This window comes from Pygocentrus nattereri, chromosome 1 (assembly GCF_015220715.1).
Source record: "Pygocentrus nattereri isolate fPygNat1 chromosome 1, fPygNat1.pri, whole genome shotgun sequence".
NCBI classification, from domain to species: domain Eukaryota; kingdom Metazoa; phylum Chordata; class Actinopteri; order Characiformes; family Serrasalmidae; genus Pygocentrus; species Pygocentrus nattereri.
In genome coordinates, this window is record NC_051211.1 from 11936495 (window position 1) to 11959464 (window position 22970).

General features: G+C 39.9%; 1 protein-coding gene across 4 annotated transcripts in view; it reads right to left on the reverse strand.

The window, feature by feature from the left end:
• The window catches only part of rapgef5a (Rap guanine nucleotide exchange factor (GEF) 5a), a 132243-nt gene that overhangs the window by 51531 nt on the left and 57742 nt on the right, over positions 1-22970 (reverse strand). For all 4 annotated transcript variants that reach the window (XM_037539247.1, XM_017701512.2, XM_017701510.2 and 1 more), the window contains exon 9: positions 11422-11550. In XM_037539247.1, coding sequence (XP_037395144.1) covers positions 11422-11550 — 129 coding nt within the window. The remainder of the gene's footprint in view (positions 1-11421; positions 11551-22970) is intronic.

Sequence of the window (22970 nt, forward strand, 5' to 3'; positions counted from 1 at the left end):
AAGCGCTAACCGCCAGATCTCTTATGTCAGCTAACAGACACCTGGCTGACTAGCATCCCATTGAGTGATTGGAGGAGAATAGGGGGCCAATCTACCCACCCAGAGAGAGAGAGGCCAATTGTGCTCTCTTGGAGTCCCGGCTACAGACGGCTGTAGCATCACCAGGCATCGAACTCGCAATCTCCTGATGATAGGGCTAATGCTTAGATGGTTGCGCCACTCGGGAACCCCGGAACCTTTATTTCTAACAGTGTATATAATCTTTCAATCATGATTCTTTAAAGAACTTCTTTTGTAAGTAAGCTGTGTGAGGATGAAAAACCTTTTAAAATGTTTCAAGAGGCTCTACATGATGTAAGCGTTCTGTAGTCATTAAAGGTTCTTCCTAGAGGAATTTTTAAGAATATATCACAAATGTTCAAGTAACAATACAGCGACCTTTAGCGCTGCCACCTGTTTTATGCGTACGTGTGCCTGACTGACGTAAGCTGTAGAGCACAGAGGAAAGGAAAGGAGGGTTTCATGGAAAGCCTACAGGAAGCACTTGGTGTTTCTTTCCTGAGTTTCTGAACACAAAGTAACTCACTGAGTGTGCGTTTGTATTTGCGTCAGGGTGTGTATGCAGCTGCAGCCGCCCAAAGTACCCCAGCAAGCTGGAATCTGAAACTGAAGGGGTCAGGGCTGTGCTGTGATACGGTAAGTCACTCCTACTACTGGAAAAGGACACGATAAACAATCAGAAGGGCCTGGAAAGGAAGATGCAATCTAATCACTTATCCATCCAAGGCAATGCTAAATGTGGGAATAAAACACCCAGAGACCCTCAGGTTAACTGATTTACAATACCTGCTACATCATATTTTGCATTATGTACAACACAGGAAATCTCCACTGCATAACAAGGGAAGTAATAAGATTACATGAGCTGCAGAGATTTCTCGGCCAAGACCGATCTGAATCCCATCTGAAGAGTGATCATCCGCGCTAATGGGGTTGAGTAAATTGGTAATTAATGGCCTGCTTATCTTGGAACCTCTGATAATCTAGCGTACACTCATTGAAACCTAGGAGGTTACCTCGGAAAACACAAAATCTTTCTCAAAATATCTTTATTCTTACTTTAATATGAGTCACAGATGTAAACACGTTGACTTGCATAGCTAAATATCACCACTGTCCAAACTTTACAGGCAAAAACACTCTTAACGTTTAATGCAAGTTAACGTAAAGAGATTTTATTATAAGTGATTTTAAAACATTTCTCTTAGTCCGTTCATCATGAAGTTTTTGAAGGACGGCTTGTGTGTTGAAAAATCAACAAAAATGGAGATACATGGTTTTCTTTGGACAGCGACAATATATGCTAATGCTTACTACTTAACTACACTACGATACCCTGAAAGCTAACCAGTGATTAGGTTTCGGTGTTATTCTCTTTTTTAATACCTTCAATGCATCATTCAATAAATGAGCCAACAAATGAAAAACCATGTTAACCATTCCACAGTTTTTTTTATCTTTTTTTTTTTTCTATTTTATTTTGTACAACCTTTACATTAAGAAGACAAACTATGCTTTACTTAAGTTAAGTGACCCTTATTAGTCCCACAACGGGGAAATTTCACTTCCGCATTTAACCCATCCGTGAAGTGAAACACCACATACACACTAGTGGGCACACTTGCTAGGTGTCTTGTTCAAGGACACCACAGTCATGTACTGTCGGCGCTGGGGATCAAACTGGCAAATTTCTAGTAACAAGGCCAGTTCCCTAACGTCCAGCCCACAGCTGCCCTCTAAGTTTACATATCACATAAACTGTTGCACAGGCTCAAATTTCAAACCACCTAACAACTGATAAATGTTGCAAACTAGGAGAGAAGAGCAGGTTAACAGCATGACAACAGCTCTGCTCACCACAGAACATACTTGATTCTGGCTCACTAAACCACCAACACACATGACAGTGATTCAAATCTGAGATAAATCTTGGGCAGCTGGCACTGAAGGGACAGAAAGGTGAAATTAAACCTGTGCCATGGTATTTCCATCTGTAGCTTGACTGGCTAACCAGAGGTATAAAACTGAGGTCCAGAAAGTAAAAATCCTTCCCAGGATTTTGTTCCTACAGCCTGGCTTCTCTAGTTTAGATCAAACCACCAGCAGAGCTGTCCAAGCAGCTGGAACAAAATCCTGGGAAGGATTTTTACTTTCTGGACCTGAATTTCACACCTCTGTGGCTAACTTATTGTTAGCTTAGAAAGCAGGCTACAGACCCACACAGTGCCACACACCACACTACAAGTTTGATTATGTCTAACTGCTGCCCTGCTCTGCTAATACAAGTGTAGAGGATAAACACTAATGTCTGAGACAGTAAAAATGACTGGTTTGGGAGTAATTGAACCTATTCTGTGGTGTTTGGGACTGTAGTGTTTTGGCTAAGCTTACAGTGGCTTAGTTATCAGGCAAAACTTGCCCCACACCACAGTAATGGCTTAGTTGAGTCACTGGCTTGGTTGACTCAGAGTGAAAGCTGAAATTGAATGTGTTCTCTGGTGTTTGCTGCTGAGCCTCTATCATGCTTAATCTTTCTGAGGTTTTTTTTTCCTGGCTCTAATTTCTAGTCTCTTAATCCTCGCTAAAATACAAATGGATGGACTGTGCTAAGCAAGCTGTTCAAATGTGGAACAGAAATTTGACATCACCAACTTTTCAAATCCTGGCATCATTTTAAATACCACAGCACCTCAATATCATTTTCATCCAATCCTACCATTGAGATTTTCAAAATTCATGAAATGTGCATACTTCCGTGGTCAAGCTCTTGACTGATTACTGACAAGCTCTGCACCTTTTTACAAACCTCATACTGAGACTGCTGAGTTGCTAAATATCACATAACTGGCATGTCAAGCACGACAACAGAACAGAAAGAAAGTTCCCTGGAATATGTAGAAACGCAACCTATCTTCCTTTTCCTTCCAGAAAATCTAAGAACATCTTAAGTGCCTCTATCCTGCATTTAAACAATTTCTGGAAGCTGCTAATAGCCTGCAAAACGGGTCCCAGCAATCCTTTCTTAGATAATGAGTCTTATCACTCTCACCTTAAAAGGTTGTCAACTCATTTCCTCAATCAATGTTTTGCTGTTGGCTACAATATCCGGCATGAATTTTATATCGATTGTCAGATACAGAAGAAGAATTTTTGCAAGGTAGATTTCATCTGTTGTAAAAAGGGCAACATTAATTTGCAAGAAGGGGCGACAGTTTTTTCACTGTATCAATTAGATTTTTATCTGCCAGCATTAACTCCCTTGCCACTCCTGCATTGCACAGAAAACCCAAATGGGTAACACTGTACTTGAACCTTGCTACATTGACACAATCATGCCCATGCTGTAAACACATAATTGCAGACATCATGTGCTGTCAGGCAGATAAATGTTTGTGTGACGTGTTGGCTGAATTCCTACTTGTGTTAGCCACTAATGCTGGCAAGTCCTATTTAAATATGTATTCCCATATTTCACACAGGGGGGGTTGGTGTCTGAAATGTCTACATAGTGCTGCTCTGTCTCTCCCTCCTAAACCTTAACTCTGTCCCCATTATGTTTAATGATATATGTTCCAACATAGCATTACTTCATGATCATCAAGCAGTGTCTGTAGTACGAGTGAGATGTATTTGCAAGAGTTGACAGTCCATTTGAATCAAAATGTAGAACAATATACTGCTGCAATTCCTTGCAAAAGCCACATTGTCTGGGCAGTCGTAGAGTTGTTCAGGCCTGTATAATGCTTGTCACTCTATCTCCTTTAATACAGCATTCAAGGCCAAAGCTGGAAAATGATAAAAAAAAAAGGAATCTACGTGCAATACGGGTCGTATGGAGGGAGAAAAACAGCACAGAATTGAGCAAGTAGCTGTGGGACACTGAAAAGGGAAAGCGACTGCATAAGGCAGGTACAAATCAGGCCTGCTCTTTCACCATGGCGACTGAGCAAAAGCAGCGCCAGGAGCCATCAATGGCAGGAAGGGAGAGACCCAGCCATGGCCATTGTGAGGCCATTCAATCCAAAGTCAAATCAAAGGCCATTTCTCATGTACCACGAGCTACAGTGTATTTCACAAGACATGATTTTTAAGTGAGCCACACTAGATATTTGCAGGTTGCATGTGATGGGAAAATCTGGTGTATTTATCCATTTATCAGTGACAGCTATAGCTAGTACAGTATCATGTAGCAGCATCGCAATGAGAATGAGGACTGAGTTGGCTGCTAGCAAGCTAGCTAACACGCCAACCATAAAGAGTAAAACCAGAGAACAGAAAACAATACAGTCATTTCCTGAATACTGAACACCATAAAAATGTTAACACTGCTGTTATATTAAGAGCTTTAAACTCGAGTTATAGGAGTTTAAAAAGGCGCCTCATGTACATCCATGATGTCTGTGAACACGGACAGCCAATAAGCTGCTCCGCTCACCAACCAATCAGCACTCAGTAGCAATAATGCTAGCATCCTGTTGCCCAAAACCCACTTGCTGTAGAAAAAAGGAAATATGTAGGTGAGTCTTCTTTGCTTTTTCAGTGAAATACATCCTTCTGCTTTCTAAAATTAAATGAAAGTTCTGGGCAAGTGATTAGAAACTATTTTAAACTTTTGTTTTTAGCCATTGAGAACCGTTTACTTCCATTCACTGAGGATTCACTTGTGGGCGCCCTCTGGCATTTTGCAGTAATGTTTTTGATATAATGGGGGAAATAGGAAGTGGCCAGGCTCCTCATAAAATTGCTCTGACTCTAAGCAAATTTTCACTCCCTTTTGTTTTTTTTTTTGTTTTTTTTTTTTTGGTAAACCCAGTTTCCTTTGAAATTAATGTAACATTGCTTGTCAAACTGAGTCTGTTTGAGTCTGAGCTTTTTGGCCTAAGCTGTGTTGTTAACAGAGAAATCCTGCTTTGTGAAATACACCCACAGGTCAGAATCTGACCAGAAAATGTCTCAGATCTCAGATCAGCACTGCTGCTCTCTGCATAGGTACTTCTTAGAGTGGTAAAGAGGTCATTTGAGTCCTAAAAACCTGCAGTCCTACATTAATATTGCCTGAAAATGTCATCCCTGAAGGCTTGGTAAAAGCCTTCTGTCCTAATCTTCTCAACTTCAAGAAACCAGATGTCTTACATATGATGGCTGCATGATGTGACCCGAAACTACACTCTTAAAGCGATGGTTCTCCAAGAGTTCCTTAGAAAAGACAATGGTTCTGTACAGAACCATGAACATTCAAGGAATTATTTGCAACATTAAAGCGTTCTTCAGATTGATGAAGCATGTTGCCACAATTAGCCCCTCCCAGTCCGGTCCATGTGCGTTTGTTTTGGTTTGGCCCATGTGTTTTTGTTTTGGTTTTTAGTCCAGCCCCCTCATTTCATGACTCCACCCTTGATTGTCTCCACCTGTTTCCTGCCCCTCGTTTACCCTGTTATTTTAAGCCCTGTGCTTTGCCATTTGTTTTACTGGTATTTGTTCTGGTTATACTGTGTGTTATTTGATTGTCTTGTTTGTATGTACTTTGGATTTCTGGGCATTTCATTATGTCTGACTTTAGATCTCTTCATGTTGGCCATCTGACTTTGGACCGTTATGACCCTGATTTTGGATTTGCCCACAATAAAGTCGCTTATCTCAGAGTATGCGTCCGCCTCCATGCTCCCCGTTACACATGTGCCATAGACAGTTCTATATAGAACCTTTTTGAAACCTTTTGGTTCCATATAGCACCAAAAAGGGTACTACTATTGGTACAAAAGGTTTCAGGTTTCAAAAAGGGTCTATATAGAACCATTTTCAGTATATTCTCTATCAATCCCCTTTATGATGCAGAGAACACTCTACACATGCAAATGGTTCTTTGAGTGTTCATGGTTCTCTATACAACCATTGTCTTTATTACTCTTGAAGAACCATCTTTTTAAAGAATGTACCACACTGAGATCATACAGAAAGATATTGAGCTTGTAATATACTTTAAAATATATTTAAACACTTTATTCAATATATTTGGTCTTGCTTGATCTTTAAACTTTCATTCTTCATCCAATGATTTACAGAAATGCTCATCAAGAAGATTTCCAAAGCTAGCTTAGAATTTGGATCATGATTACAATGTTTATTGAAATAATGCAGGCTGTACAGCAATTGTTTGTCTAAATCTACATTATTTTCCAAGCTTACTCAGAACACCTCATGATTCCGATTAACAAATGACATGTTGAATAGCCCAGTTTTATACCAGGACATCAGAATGCAAGAAATGCTCCTGTTCCATAGCTGCTCTATTCCCACTGGCCATACTTGCCATGTGTTGAGTAAGACCAGCAATAGTGTGAGTGCTAGAGTGCTAGGACTAGGACTAATGCACAGAAACCTCAACCACACCTCAGATAAACACATTTAAAGCACTGCACTTCAGCAATTTCAATATATGATGCAATGCACACAATGATTTCCACTCTAATGACAGTGTTTCATGAGCTTCTGTTTCCCAACAAGCCAACCAGTATCAATTTTCATTCGTTAACCACCTAATGAGTTATAATTTCAGATGGTTGCACAATTTGATGATGTTAATTGGAGCTCATAACAAATGACTGAACAAAAGCTCCCAGAGCAATTGGCCATCAAACAGAAGCTGCATTTAGTGGAGTCAAATAAGATTATCCGATATTGCAGCTGTGTTTCTCGTCTTCAGGTACAAGCATTAATAATACTGTCTTAATTGTACTGGAAATACACTACGCAAGGCTCCTAATTGGCTCTTGGCTGGCATGTATAACTCTAGGGATCTTTATATTACATGAGCTTATTTATGAGTTAAAATTGTTCATCACACACTGATTACATTTACAAAATTGGTTCTTTAACTGGGAATTCTGCTGATTTTTAAACATGCATATTACAATTAAATTATGAAGGTAAACAGTCTTTCAGAGTGGTTTGGTGTGAAATGTTTTTGATGTGAACCCAAGTCATTGATGGTGATGGAAAACAGACGTGTGAAGAACTTAATGCTTCTAAAAGTGAACCTCACAGGCTGATATTACACAGCGAGGAGGGCCTGGGTTCGATTCCCCGGTTGGGTGACCAGGGTCCTCTCTGGGTGGAGTTTGCATGTTCTCCCCGTGTCTGTGTGGGTTTCCTCTGGGTCCTCAGGTTTCCTCCCACAGTCCAAAGACATGCAGTCAGGCCAATTGGACATGCTAAATTGCCCCTAGGTGTGAGTGTGTGAGTGACTGTCTGTCTGTCTGCCCTGCAATGGACTGGCGACCTGTCCAGGGCGTATCCTGCCTTCCGCCCGATGACTGCTGGGATAGGCTCCAGCACCCCCACTTTAAAGTAGCCTCAACCGAAAGGTGCTTTGGTGAACACCTTTATTCTTAAAAGTGTAGTGATAAATAACTGCTCAACACTCGTGTCAAGCCAACTTAATTACCAGAAAGGAAAGGTTTGTGAACAAACTGTGAACGAAGACTGTTGGCAGTTGTTAAAGTGTTGCTAAAATGTTGCTAGGCAGTTGCTAGAGTATCCAAGGTTGTTGCTACGTACTACCTTAAATGCAGTTCCACCTTAAATTCAATGATACATGAAATTTACTGTCACCCTAAATTCAGTGCTACCTTACCTGCAATTCTACCTAAAACCCAGTGCCACTGTAAATGCTGTGCCACCTTAAATTCAGCGCTACCTTAAATTCAGAGTAATTAAGTTTCTCAGCAATAACCGATTTCACATCAAACCACTCTAAACAGCTTTGATATCCCAGCAACTAAATTATAGATTGTTTTAAAAGAATTCCACTTTAAAGATCCCTCAACTGAAAGGTTCTTTGGCAAACACCTTTATTTTTAAGAGTGCGGTAATAAATAAGCACCATCTTCCTCTCCAGCCCCGCTCCACGCTCTCAGGTAGCCTAGACTACGCCGCCACCTGAGCTTGTTCATCACCCCCAGGGTATAATTTCCAAAGATGCAAACACAGCTTGTAAAATTCACTAATCATGTGCCGTGTTTGTGCAGCGCTTAATCAGGTAGCGGCTCTGAAGAGGGCTGAGTCTCTCTGGTATTGAACACAGCTACACCAGAAACACTCTCTCTCTCTCTCGCCCACTCACTCAGCTGTGTGTGTCACCTTGCTGCAGGCTATACACACATCCACACACACTCATACTCAGGTAGTCCATGCTTGAACACAAAAACCCAATAGGCCAAAATCTGTGCCAGCCCTGCTAAACTAATACTCCTGAATGAAGCTGCAGTTCCTGCTGACTTGAGCACAAAACATACAAGCCCAAACAATGGAGGCAGACAGGCTAACTACTGAAAGAGCCTACTTAGAGGAAGTTCAATGGGCTAAATAATTTCAGTTAACCCTTTAGATCCCAACAGGATGGAAGAGCACGCTTGTGGAATCCTGACAGTTTTCACAGCTCGAAGCTTTAAACAAAACATTTATTATAAAACCAGAAGACAAATGGCAATTTGACAGAAGTGTGTCACCTCTATAATACAGGGGGTAGTAATGGGCGTTCAGTTTATGGTTTAACACGTAAGAAATGGTGATTTGGACACTTAGTTCATTTTCTGATTATTAATGCTGCAGCAGAGCAGCTCCGTCTCATCTGTTCAGAACAGAGAGGGCTGTATTCTCCATTCGCCAAAGGTACAGCACAGTGTCCCTGGTGGTGAAGGGAAGGGATGGGATTTTGAAAACAGGAGGCAAGGAGGCATTTACAGTTTGCATAATTGTGCATAAATCTTTGCATTCATAATGAGTGTTAAGGTTTTTAAGGACATTTTTCTTTTTTTTGGCATAAAAATAATAAATAAAATATGTAACAGATTATTTTTCAACACAGATCATTTTTATGGTTCAAATTATGAAAATTATGAATGATATTTAAATGAAAATCTTTCAATAAAAACTATAATTTAAAAAACTAAATTAAAAAATAGCCAATTAAAGTGAATCTGTTCTGTTTTGACTGCTGAACAACATTCAGGTGAAGAAGCTAAGCATGTCCTCAGTCACGTGTTTAACCACTGCAAAGCTGAAAGATGAAGACAAACAGAAACAGCAGGCTAGCTAGTCAGTAGCGCTGCTTCCTAAAAGGTATGAACTGCCATAAATCAATATAGTACAGAAGTCCAGAGTGGAGGGTTGTTCTCTCTCTAATCTGGATTGTTATCTGAACAACTTTTGTTGCTATCTTGAGATCACAAGATAATTAAGTCATGATGCCATGATGACAATTTTGTTAAGATCACAAGATAACCAAAGTTATTATATTTACATCATGACAATTAATTTGTGATCTCAACATAAAGTTGTTATCTTGACACTGTGACTTAATTGTGTTCTCAAAATAACTTTTGTCTTGAAATCACAAAGTAAATAAGTGGTTATCTTGAGATAATTGAGTCACAATGTCAAGATAACAGCGTTGCTATGTTGAGATCACAAGATAACAAAAGTTGTTATCTTGACAATATGACTTAACTATTTTGTGATCGCAACATAACAAAGCTGTTATCTTGACATGACTTAGATGTCTCATGTTCTTAAGACAATAATACTCCAGATTACAAAATAATTGTTATCTTGAGCTCACAAGATAATTAAGTCATGATGTCAAGATAACAACTTTGTTATGTTGCGATCACAAAATAATTATGTTGTAAAGATAAAAACGTTTGTTATCTTGTGATCTCAAAATAGTAAAGATGTTATCTTGACATCATGACTTAATTATCTTGCTATCCTAAAGATCACAAAATAATTAAGTTGCCATCTTGAGATCAGAAGATAATTAAGTTGTGATCTCAAGATAACAATGCAGAAAATGATAACTACCTCAAGGCCTTTATCGACTTCAGTAACACAGATCTAGTATAAACACTTAAATACCTTTACAGTTATTTTGGGACAGAACATCCCATCACAGAAAGGGAAGTATAAATGTGTGAAATCATTTGTTAAAAATCTAAAACTGGAATATTTTAATTAAATACAATATTTGAGTCCAATAATAATAATAATAATAATACATTTATCAGGACCTCAGGGAGATGCCTGCAATTCTGCAATTTCCCCCTGGGATCAATAAAGGAATCTGAATCTGAATCTAAATCTGAATGCCACTGTGTTATGTGTTATGTTATGTAACATTGTGGCGTTTCCCAGTCCGGGTCCTGAAACATCCCTGTGTTTACTTTGGTGTTCTCCTTGCTCTAACACATCTGACTCAACTAATCAGTTAAATTGTTATGTTGTGTACTTTAAAGCTAAATCTGAGTAGAGAAATGAGAATTAGAGTAGAATACAACCTTTTTCATTTTCTAAAAGGAAGCAATGAATGATACTTAAACTTATCCAGTACTGACATCCTAATAACCAACAAACTGAAGTTTCAGCAGTTTGGGTCAATCATATTCCCTCTGATCTGTTGCAACTAGTCTGTACATACAGTGTAAATTCTGTGGACATGTATTTTTGGTGAGATCTACTCGGATTGTACGTTGTATTCTGTTTCACAGGCTCTAAAAGAAGATCCAGCTCTATGTTTAGGTCTCAATAATAATAGTAGATAATTAGAAGGTAACAAACAGTAGTAGATAATTCAGAATACACATCTGAGTTTGACTGAGTTCTCGTTGAATTCTCTTTAAACACAATCGCAATCATCAGATTCATCTGGTCGGCAAAGGGGTCCAAAGCATAACCCATGTAACAACATGTTCTTCTGCATATTGTGTGCAATTACACATTTCCACCAAAGAGGTCTCCAAATCCCCAAAACATACGTAGTGCAGCTTTAATAACAATGGTTTTGGATTTTGCAGCATGTCTTGGGTGTGGTGACCTTAAGGAGTCTCCTAAACTTGGTTTTCTTTTGACTTATTTGTATCGTTTGTTTATTGCTTTTGTCCTGTATTGTGCAGCTATGCAAGAACTAGGGATGTAAAAGTGTACTTATGCACAATGCATCAATCTGAAGGTGCTCTAAATACATACATTTCTAAATGCCAAAATGAATTATAATGATTTACAATAATATTAACACAGTCCAACATAGATATTTGGGCAAAATAAAATCATCGAGCTCTTTGCAAATGTAAATGTTAAAAAGGCATGGTATATTGTTTACACCACTTCTGTGTAAATAGCTCCATTCACATTTGTAAATTCTGTGTACTTTTAATAAAATCATGATTTCCCAGAATCATTTCATAAAGAATCAGAATTTAAGCAAATCATTGTGAGATCAGAGTTTTATACCAATGGTAAGCATCAATTTCACCAAGACAAATTTCTCATACATGCAAGTGCTAATGAAGTAATAGTGGTTCTGACCTGTGCGGAGCGGTCGGGCAGCCGGTAGTTCTGGTTCTGGAGGAAGCGGCAGCCGTCCTTGGCCAGCCTCTGCACCATCTCCAAACGGGACAACTCCTCCGGCGATCTCAGCGCACATACACTGCCCTGCTGCAGAGCCGGAGGCAGAGAGAAGAGATATTTTAGCCCACAGTCCCACGCCATGCTCCCCATCACTCCCTCACTCACAGAGCCAGGTAAGCCACCAGCTCTCGACCAAGTCCCTTAATTCAATAAACCCCAGAGAAGGAAGTTTGGGTAGAGGCTCAGACTCTCAGTGTTGTCCAAAACTGTGGAAACAGACTGAAATGATAGGACTCGTTCACCCCCTGCTCCTTCTCTCCGCTCTCTAGACTGGGATATGAGTGAGAGCACCCGCGTGCATTTACTCACTGAGTAAGCATGTGTGTGTGTGTGTGTGTGTGTGTATAACTCCTCCCAAACAGAGGCGGGAAAAGTGCAGAAAGAGCAACTTAACTGCACTTCAACTTCAGAGTGGGGCAGCGCGGAGAAAAGGAAACTCTGGAGTATTTCGTTTCCTGATAGGAAGGGTTTCTGCACACATAAGCTTGAGCTTATCATGATACATGTTGGTACAGATCTGTTGTGTGTGTTTATGTTCTTGATGTGTGTGTGTGGAGAAGTAGAGAAAATGAAAAAGAGTAGGGAGTTAAGTACATGTGAAATTTATATATATATATATATATATATATATATATATATATCCTATATATAACCTGCATTTGATTTTTAAAGGAAATGTTTGGCAAAAATAAACAAATTTCCATAATTTTCCGCTTAGCCGAGTTGTACTCGATCAGCCAAGACATAATTGGTGTCCAAATTTTGCTTCTCTAGTTTAACTCTGTTGGGCTACTGGTGTAGAATTACAAAGGAATTTGTACGAATTTCTGCTATTCTACTATTTTAGAAAGTTTTTCAAATACTTTGGCATAACTTTGTGATTAACATGTGACCATCAGAATATATCCATATGTAATATAAGCATATAAGCACATGTTTCCACCTGGTGAGGAGTTTTTGTTTTTCCCTTTTTCAGGTTCAAATTGTGACGTAATTGGTTAAAAGTGCTCATTTTCTCAATATCTTGACTTAGTATTTCAGAATAATAACTCAAATTATTGCTTAATTATTCTGCAATTTCCCTCTGGAATCAATAAAGGATTCTGATTGTCAAGAAAGCATGTTATTCTTTTACAGTGGGGCAAAAAAGTATTTAGTCAGCTACTGATTGCGCAAGTTCTCCTACTTAGAAAGATGAGAGGTCTGTAATTTTCATCATAGGTACACGTCAACTATGAGAGACAAAATTAGAAAAAAAATCCAGGAAATCATATTGTAGGATTTTTAAAGAATTTATTTGTAAATTATGGTGGAAAATAAGTATTCCCAATGGGAGTATGCTGTGTTTGTGTAATGCATGCTGGGTATTGTAGTAATAGAACATTGCTGAAAGAAAACATGAAAATTATATAAAACTGTGAATTCTGTTAAAGTAATGTGGCTCGGGGATGCAGTGCAGCATTATAGAATAATACATAATATGACAAATAACATATTAAACTCTGGAACCCCCCCCCCCCACTTTAACAGAGCATCTGTAAATAAGCCATGGGGCTAACAATGTCCCTACAATTGTACAATTGCGAGCTAAACACACAAATATATTGTCGTATGCAAAAGTTTGGAAAGACTGGTCAAATTAAAGGTTTAGTTTAGTTTTCTGAGTGAAAATAAGTTAACGCTTCCTCTTTTGAGAATATATTAATGCACAATTAAAATAAAACATAAATTTGGCCAATGCAAAAGCAAACTTAGCAAATAGAAAATGTTCACTACAATGAGCACAAAAATGTCATATTTAAGTGTGTTTTCTGTAGAAGATGTGTTAACTTATTTTCACAGAAAATCAACAAAACGTTGTGTGACCAGGGGTGTTCAAACTTCTGCATACGTCTGTACATGTGATACAGCCTGAATTGCTGGGACAGGGAGTGTGCTACCGTATCATTAGTGCCAGACCCCCTCCCATTTGTTTATTTACACTAGGCAGTGTTTTGATTGGCCCCAAGCACAGCTCTTCCTGTGAGGTAAAGCATCCCACGGTGCAAACAATGGGTCGGCGTCAGACAGCCAGCAGAACCCTGACAGCGCACTCATAAAAACGTCCAAAAACACAAAAAAGGGTAAAGAAAACATCCAACAGGACGCATAGGAACAGCGTCTTTGACACATGGTGGCCTGTGTTCCATCTACTGAACTCACTCCCACCACAACTAAGTTTACTCCAACAAGCAGCCAGGCATACAGGTGCCACGCTAAGGGTGGCTTTACTTCAACCCAGTCAGAGGAAGATGTCTAACACTACTGAAATATTAATGTGAGGTGTGTGTGTGATCAAACATATGCCATATGAGCACACGCTGCATTTCTCCATTCAGCCTGAAGGCAGAGGTGGGTGTGAGTCACTGAGGCCTATTTTAATGGCAGCTTCTGGTGGAGCAATGGTCATTTACGAGCATGTCTGTGGGTCTGACCACATCTACGTAAAAGAGGGAAGAGATGGAGATAGTAATAAGCATGGTAATAAGCCCTGCAGGAACCACAGAGGAGCTTTAATCAGATGCAGCACAGCTATGCTGTACACACAAACACATAAGAGTGGATAATATGATGATATAAATTATGTCACAACATGCTTTTCTGGGTATGGTCAGTACATCTAGACCACTGAATGCATCATAGCTGTATGCATCAGAAAACTGACCATTTACAGAAAGCCTGTAAACAACAACCGGTGTACAGTACTGCATAAACTGGACAGTAACTGATAGCCAATTGGACATCAGCCTATTATGACATTTTTATTATGTCATTATTATGACATCACATATTATGATAATATGATTTTTACCAGTGTCATGGTTAACATGCTAATAATGCATTAGGCATGACAAATTATTATTACTCTATTATTATTTTTCTAGTTTGAAACCTTGAACTATCCATAGTGCAGGCTCATGTATGTGGCTATGAAACAATCTGTGATTGTACATTTCTCATTCAAATGACCTTCAAAGCGATACTTTCAGGACTTTTGGCAGACAACGCTGGACAGTGGTCACAGGAAAACTATGGAAAAATCAACAAGTAGCAAACTAACAAAAGCAATTGCAAAGCTGTTTCTGTTCCCCTCTAGACCCTCTGCTATAACAAGAACCCACAAGCAGTATGAACTGGAGCAAGAGGCTAGAAACACAGAGGCTTGCTTCTTTAAGTGTTCATGGTTCTAGATATAACCATTTTCTTTACTAAAGAACCCTTCAAGGATCATTTTTAGAGTGTATTGAGATGTTTCTTCCTTTCATGTTTTTTTTAATGGTTCTATATAGTATCAAAAAGTGTTCTGCTTTTTGTAAAAGGGTTCTACCAAAAAGGGTTCTGCTACTGTTAGGATGTCAAGCTTGTAATAATAGAAGAACCTTTTTTCCCCAAAAGTTTCTATATAGAACGATCTGCAACAGATTTTCAATCAATCTAAAGAACCCTTTTATTATTATTTATTATTATAATCTGCATAGGATTCTTTGAATGTTATGGTTCCATATAGAACCATTTTCTTTACTAAAGAGCCCTTAAAGAACCATCTCTTTTTAAGTGTGTAGCCCTAAAAATCATGGCTTTCCACTGACTTCTACAAAGGAAAATTGGTTCTGTGATTGTTCCAAGTTGACGCTAAATTGAATGGGTATTCGAATGTAACATTAAAGTTTAGGGTGTGTGTTCCAGCGAAGTATATTTTTAAACCTAGTAGTCATATTATGTTGTTTTCTTTGTTCACTCAGCGCCTCTAATGAGAAACTATTTCTTTCCCTGAGATTTATATCGTTAACTATAAATAACTGACCGATTCTCTCTCACACACACAAACATACAGACGCAAACACATTCACACACAAAGCCTCACTCATCAGGACTGTCCTGCTGTAGTTTCCTTAGTAAATAAACATGACTGATAAGCACTGTTGCTGGACCTGCCCCAGACTCTCCAGAGTGGCCATCTGCCCACGGCACTTCCTGTTACCCCCTTACAACCACAACAAGCATGGGAATAAATACTCCAATCTAAAACTAACTACAGTCGACGCTCCTCTCCTCTGAGTTACGCAAGGCAGTCGAGTTTTTTTGGGTCTGTCCATACATGGACGTGAACAGCGGAAAGCAGTGCTCTTCAGTCCAGCTGTGCCTGGATCTGCACTGTACATGTTCTCAGTCTGCCTGATCTAAGAGCTGTGCAATGTGGTGTTCTCCTGAGCCTGTCTGACCGCAGGCCTGTCCAAGGCAGGTGCGGAGAAGAGCTTCAAATATCTGTCCAAACCCAGTGGGACCCAACTATTCACCTTATTATTCAAATGTCTGTCAGGCTCAAGTAGAGATTTCACTTTCCTCACAGTCCATATCCCACCTTTAAAAGATTTTGCCTTGTTTTTACCTTTGCTTTTGCCTTTATTCATACTCTATCCTTCCTCCCAGCTTTTAGGTTCATTCACATGCTTGCGCAAAAGAGCAACAGTGCACAAAGACTACTCGTGACACTCAACAAGATTATCCTCTATCTTGGCTTATGTTTAACAGACCCTTCCAAATGTCAACTGCAGTTAAGCTAACCTTTGTTTTCAATCTGGATGATCAACAATAGATACTAAACTGACTAAACAACAAATACAAAAAAGACAACAAAAAAGTGAATTTCTGCACCATTAAATAGAGAAAAGAAGCACGATTTCTTCAGAAATGTTTTGGCTATTGAGGCTTGGACAGAACTTTGTAGAGCTACATTCGAGTCGGGTGTTGAGCTACAGTAAGGTTTGGACAGAACTTTGTTGGAACTTTGTACAGCCTGGTTCACAGAAAATTCTGTAGAGCTGCAGTCAGATTCAGGGAGAATTCTGTAGAGCTACAGTCAGATTCAGGGAGAACTTTGTTGTTCTAGAGGCAAATTCAGACAGAACTTTGTCAGCCTAGAGGCAGATTCAGACAGAACTTTATCGTTCTAGAGGCAGATTCAGACAGAACTCTGTCAGCCTACAGGCAGATTCAGTCAGAACTTTGTCAGCCTACAGGCGGATTCCGACAACTTTGTCAGCCAACAGGCGGATTCAGACAGAACTTTATCGTTCTAGAGGCAAATTCAGACAGAAATTTGTCAGCCTAGAGGCAGATTCAGACAGAACTTTGTCAGCCTAGAGGCAGATTCAGACAGAACTTTGTCAGCCTAGAGGCAGATTCAGACAGAACTTTGTGAGCCTACAGGCAGATTCAGACAGAACTTTGTCAGCCAACAGGCGGATTCAGACAGAACTTTGTCAGCCAACAGGCGGATTCAGATAGAACTTTATCGTTCTAGAGGCAGATTCAGACAGAACTCTGTCAGCCTACAGGCAGATTCAGTCAGAACTTTGTCAGCCTACAGGCGGATTCCGACAACTTTGTCAGCCAACAGGCGGATTCAGACAGAACTTTATCGTTCTAGAGGCAGATTCAGACAGAACTTTGTCAGCCAACAGGCGGATTCAGACAGAACTTTATCGTTCTAGAGGCAGATTCAGACAGAACTCTGTCAGCCTACAGGCGGATTCAGACAGAACTTTGTCAGCCAACAGGCGGATTCTGACAGAACTTTATCGTTCTAGAGGCAGATTCAGACAGAACTCTGTCAGCCTACAGGCAGATTCAGACAGAACTTTGTCAGCCTACATGCGGATTCCGACAACTTTGTCAGCCAACAGGCGGATTCAGACAGAACTTTATCGTTCTAGAGGCAAATTCAGACAGAAATTTGTCAGCCTAGAGGCAGATTCAGACAGAACTTTGTCGGCTTACATTCGGATTCAAATAAAATTTTGTTGGCCTACAGTTGGATTCAAATCAAATTTATTGGCCTACAGTTGGATTCAGACAGAACTTTGTCAGCCTACAGGCGGATTCTGACAGAACTTTATCGTTCTAGAGGCAGATTCAGACAGAACTCTGTCAGCCTACAGGCAGATTCAGACAGAACTTTGTCAGCCTACATGCGGATTCCGACAACTTTGTCAGCCAACAGGCGGATTCAGACAGAACTTTATCGTTCTAGAGGCAAATTCAGACAGAACTTTGTCAGCCTAGAGGCAGATTCAGACAGAACTTTGTCGGCTTACATTCGGATTCAAATAAAATTTTGTTGGCCTACAGTTGGATTCAAATCAAATTTATTGGCCTACAGTTGGATTCAGACAGAACTTTGTCGACCTGCATTTGGATTAAAAAAAAAATTTGTTGGCCTGCAGGTGGATTTAGACAGAACTTTATCAGGTTACAGATTCAGAAATATTTCTTTTGCATTTCAACCATGTTTAGCAGTACAAAAGAAGCTGTTCAAGTCAAACCCAAAATATCGCATTGACAAAAAGCACCAAGTACAAACACATCAGTTTGACGATCAGTGGGCACCAAAGGAAACTATTCAACACCACCATTATCACCACATCTCTTTTTTTAAATATCATACTGTACTGGGTCTTTCTGATCTCAGGCCTGTGCAGGGTGAGTGCAGTGTGCTGCTGTTCTATCTGATCTGTGCATGCCTGTAATTGTGTTGTGTCTGATGAATAATTGAGAGTAAGAGGTTTCCCGTGTTTGAAGACGTGCCAAGAGCCCTCGCCTTCCCACTTCTGCCCTCTCTCCTGTCCCCCTATTCTCACCATATCTCTCTCGCCCATGCTACTCTCACTCTCTCTCTCTCCCACACACACACACACACACATACACACACACACACACACAAACAAAAATATGCATACACATATTTCACATTATCATGCAAATGCATATACATGAAAAGCAAAACATGAACATCCACAAAATCCATGCTGACCTTGAAAAGGAAGCAAACGGATGAAGAGATAAGAGATGCTGTATAACTACAAAATAAATACTTCATAACTGCACAAACAACAAGAATCGCACTTTGCCAAATGCAAGCCTCCCTAAAATGGAACAGAAAGGTCGTTTTTGCGCATGACCTCCTGTGTTCCTTATCCCTCAGTAAGCTGCTGAGTCATTACCTGTAATTCTAAATCACATTCACTTTAGCGGCTCAGGAAACAGGAGAGAAATATCACCCAGCACAGGAAAAGCCGCTTTCTACTTTCCTGGACTGGCCTGCTCTTGTGTAATTAATTTGAATATAACTATTCTCCAACCTCTGTTTACCCCTTAGAATTAAACAAGCTGTTTTTGTTTTGGTTGCCTTTAAGATTGACATATTGTTGCTATCATACAAAAATCTTGTATCACCACTTTATAACACAATTTATAAACTCCAGTTATTCTTTGCATTGTGTTAAAATTTTACAGCAAACAGACAAATACAAATGGTCTAAAATGACATCAAAAATATAGTTACATTCACACTCCATTGTTTAAAGTTAAGCAGATCTTTTCTTCGACTATAAAATTTTGGAGATCTGAAGTGTTGTTTGGAAAGTGATGATATGCAAATGACCTCTGTTCTGATTGGCTGCCCTGTATTTTGCCTTATTAAAAAAAAAGTCTGGACTGAAACATTCCTCATTCAATGAGAAAGGGAGCTGCTAAACTGTTGAATGCTGAATATATGCATAGATGAATAGATAAATGTGTTGGTTTTTGTGACATCACAAAAACAATGGATTCAAAACAGGCTGTTTTTTGCAGTATAGTTCTCATATATGTACTACATAGAAATAAGAGTGAGAGGCATGGTTTAAAACCTTTCCAATGTTAACAAACAAAAGCCAAGGCTTTAATTTTAAAATAAGAATAATTCAGTTTTCCATCATATTTGACCTTAAAACTGACCTTAAAACTAAGAGTAGAATGACAATGTGACTTTTTAGAAACAACCAGCCCCAGTCTGTGTGAGGGGCATTTTGGGACAGATAACTTATGCTATCTGTGGAAACAGATACACTGGAAGACTTGTGTGATGATTCTACTTGAAATGAGTTTTTTAAGAATTTTTCAGAAATTCAGTTTAATGTTATTGGCTGGGAGAAAATGTTTGAGCACCTCTAGTCAAATTATGTTTTTATAACACAACACAACTGCATAGATGTTCATGGATGTTGTTAAATGAAGAGGCTTTACTGTCTGAACTGAGATTCAAGTTAATGGTCAAAAAAACATGCACAGATCCAATCCAAAACTATCCAAAAAGACACAAGGAAAAACAAAACCAAGTCAGGCAACCAAGATAAAAAGGGCAAAGACAAGAATCTGAGTCAAAAGTCCAAAGACACAGTCCAGATACACAAGAGGCAAAACCAAGATAAACCAGTCAGGATATTTAATGTTCAAACAGATAAACTTTATTGTTTTTTGCAAATATTCACTCATTTTGAATTAGATGCCTGCAACACGTTCCAAAGAAGTTGGGACAGGGGCGTGTTTACCACTGTGTTACATCACCTTTCCTTTTAACAACACTCAATAAGCATTTGGGAACTGAGGACACTAATTGTTGAAGCTTTGTAGGTGGAATTCTTTCCCATTCTTGCTTGATGTACAACTTCAGTTGCTCAACAGTCCGGGGTCTCTGTTGTCGTATTTTGCGCTTCATAATGCTCCACACATTTTCAGTGGGAGACAGGTCTGGACTGCAGGCAGGCCAGTCTAGTACCCGCACTCTTTTACTACGAAGCCACGCTGTTGTAACACGTGCAGAATGTGGCTTGGCATTGTCTTCCTGAAATAAGCAGGACGTCCCTGAAAAAGACGTTGCTTGGATGGCAGCAAATGTTGCTCCAAAACCTGTATGTACCTTTCAGCATTAATGGTGCCTTCACAGATGTGCATGTTACCAATGCCATGGGCACTAACACACCCCCACACCATCAGAGATGCTGGCTTTTGAACTTTGTGCTGATGACAATCCGGACAGTCCTTTTCCTCTTTGGCCCGGAGGACATGATGTCCATGATTTCCAAAAGTAATTTGAAATGTGGACTCGTCAGACCACAGGACACTTTTCCACTTTTCGTCAGTCCATCTCAGATGAGCTCGGGCCCAGAGAACCCGGCGGTGTTTCTGGGTGTTGGTGATATGTGGCTTTCACTTTGCATGGCAGAGTTTTAACTTGCACTTGTAGATGGAGCGACGAACTGTGTTCACTGACAGTGGTTTTCTGAAGTGCTCCTGAGCCCATGTGGTAATATCCGTTACAGAATGATGTCTTTTTTTAATGCAGTGCCATCTGAGGGATCGAAGGTCACAGGCATTCAATGTTGGTTTTCTGCCTTGCCGCTTATTTGCAGAGATTTCACCAGATTCTCTGAATCTTTTGATGATATTATGGACTGTAGATGATGAAATCCCTAAATTCCTTGCAATTGCACCTTGAGAAACATTTTTATATGACTTCTTTGCTGATATTGAAGTTGGAATATAATTGCCCTCCAAAACAATGTATCTTCAGTCTCCATGATAAATGGAATAAAATCTCATTACATTAAAAGTTAGAATGTTTCTGCCTTCTCTTGTAAAGTTGCTACTTTGGAGTTGTATTGTTTTTTGGACAGTGATGCTCAGCATAACAGGTCTTTTCATTATTTTGCATTACTTTATGCATTTTAAAGTTAATGTGGCATGGCAGTGTAGAGCTATTTACATGTTTAGATCATAAATAGTCAATTTGACTCATTTTAATGCCTGTCAAAAAGGTGATTAATACTAGAGGTAAACTCAGCCCTATAATATAATCCTCTTAGTATATCAATGTATTTTTACACCACACCTCTACACAGCTTTTTAAATTTAAGTCTATATAACCTAATGTCTTTCCGTCTTTCTCATTTGTCTTTGCCTTCATCCCCTTTAAACTGATTAAAATCTGCCCCCAAAGTAGTTGTCCACATTGGTCAGTAAAATGAATCAGCATGTGAAATTAGGACTTTCTGTGTGCCATCCTGTTTCCAATCACTATCTAAAAGTAGCTCCATGCTGCCTTTTCTGTCTATTTTTATCTAGTTCTGTATTGCAATTCAAGCCACTAAGTGCTTATTTAATATTTTTCTTACCTTTCTTAGTTGTCTTACTTATTTATTTATATACTGATCTGCTCAGTAGTTTTATTTGATTGCTTTCATTTGTTAATCTATTTGCCTTGAAGTTTAATAATATTTATTTGTCTCATGTACTATTTTAATAGTAATGTTTTGGTCTTATGTGTTTTCTTTGGTATGTTTTTATTAGAATAAATACACATTCACCAAGCACTTTATTAGGAACACTATACTAATACTGGGTAGGGCCTCCATTTGCTCTCAAAACAGCCTCATTTCTTCAATTTTGTGGATTCCGCAAGATGTCAGAAACATTCCCTTTGGATTCTGCTCCATGTCAACATGAATGCAACATGCAATTCCTGCAGATTTTACAGGTGAACTTTCATCATTATCATCATCGACATCATCAGCATCATTAACCACTTAGTCCAGATAGGGTCGCGGTAGCAGTTGAGAGAGCAGAGAATCCCAGATGACCCTGTCCCCTGCAACTTCCTCCAGCTCATTCCCGGGGACCCCAAGCCACTCCCAGGCCAACTTGGAGATATAATCCCTCCAGCAGGTCCTAGGACAACCCTGGGGTCTTGTCCTGGTAGGCCTCCCAGGAGGCGTCCAGGGGGCATCCGGATCAGATGCCCAAACCACCTCAGCTGGCTCCTCTCAATGCGGAGGAGTAGCGGCTCTACTCCGAGCTCCTCCCGGATGGCCAAGCTCCTCACCCTAACAAAAACAAATAGAGTGTAGCCCGCCACCCCGCCAAAGAAAGCTCATTTCTGCCACTTGTATTTGTGATCTCGTTCTTTCAGTCATTACCCACAGCTCATGACCATTTGTGAGTGTCAGGATGTAGACCGACCGGTAAACAGAGGGTTTCGCCTTATGGCTCAGCTCCCCCTTCACCACTACAGTCCGGTACAGTGACCGCATTACTGCTGTCGCCTGTGCCAGCCTGCGGTCAATCTCACGACCCCTCTTCCCATCACTCGTGAACAAGACCCCAAGATACTTAAACTCCTACACCTGGGGCAAGTCCCCAGGCATGCTATCCTTTTCCGAGCTAAGACCATGAATGGCCTGGAGTAGTAGCCCTGGCACCACATACTCCCGGAGGACCTCCCACAAGATATCTCGGGGAACATGGTCGTAAGCCTTGTCCAAACCCACAAAACACATGTAGACTGGGTTGGCAAACTCCCATGCCCCCCTCAACAATCTGTGAGAGTGTGAAAAGCTGGTCCATTGTTCCACGGATGGGACAGAATCCACATTGTTCCTCTTCAATCTGAGGTTCAACTACTGGTCGAAGTCTCCTTTCCTGCACCTTGGCATAGACTTTCCCAGGGAGGCTGAGCAGTGTGATACCCCGCTACACCCTCCGGTCCCCTTTTGTAAAAATGGGGACCACCACCCTGGTCTGCCACTCCA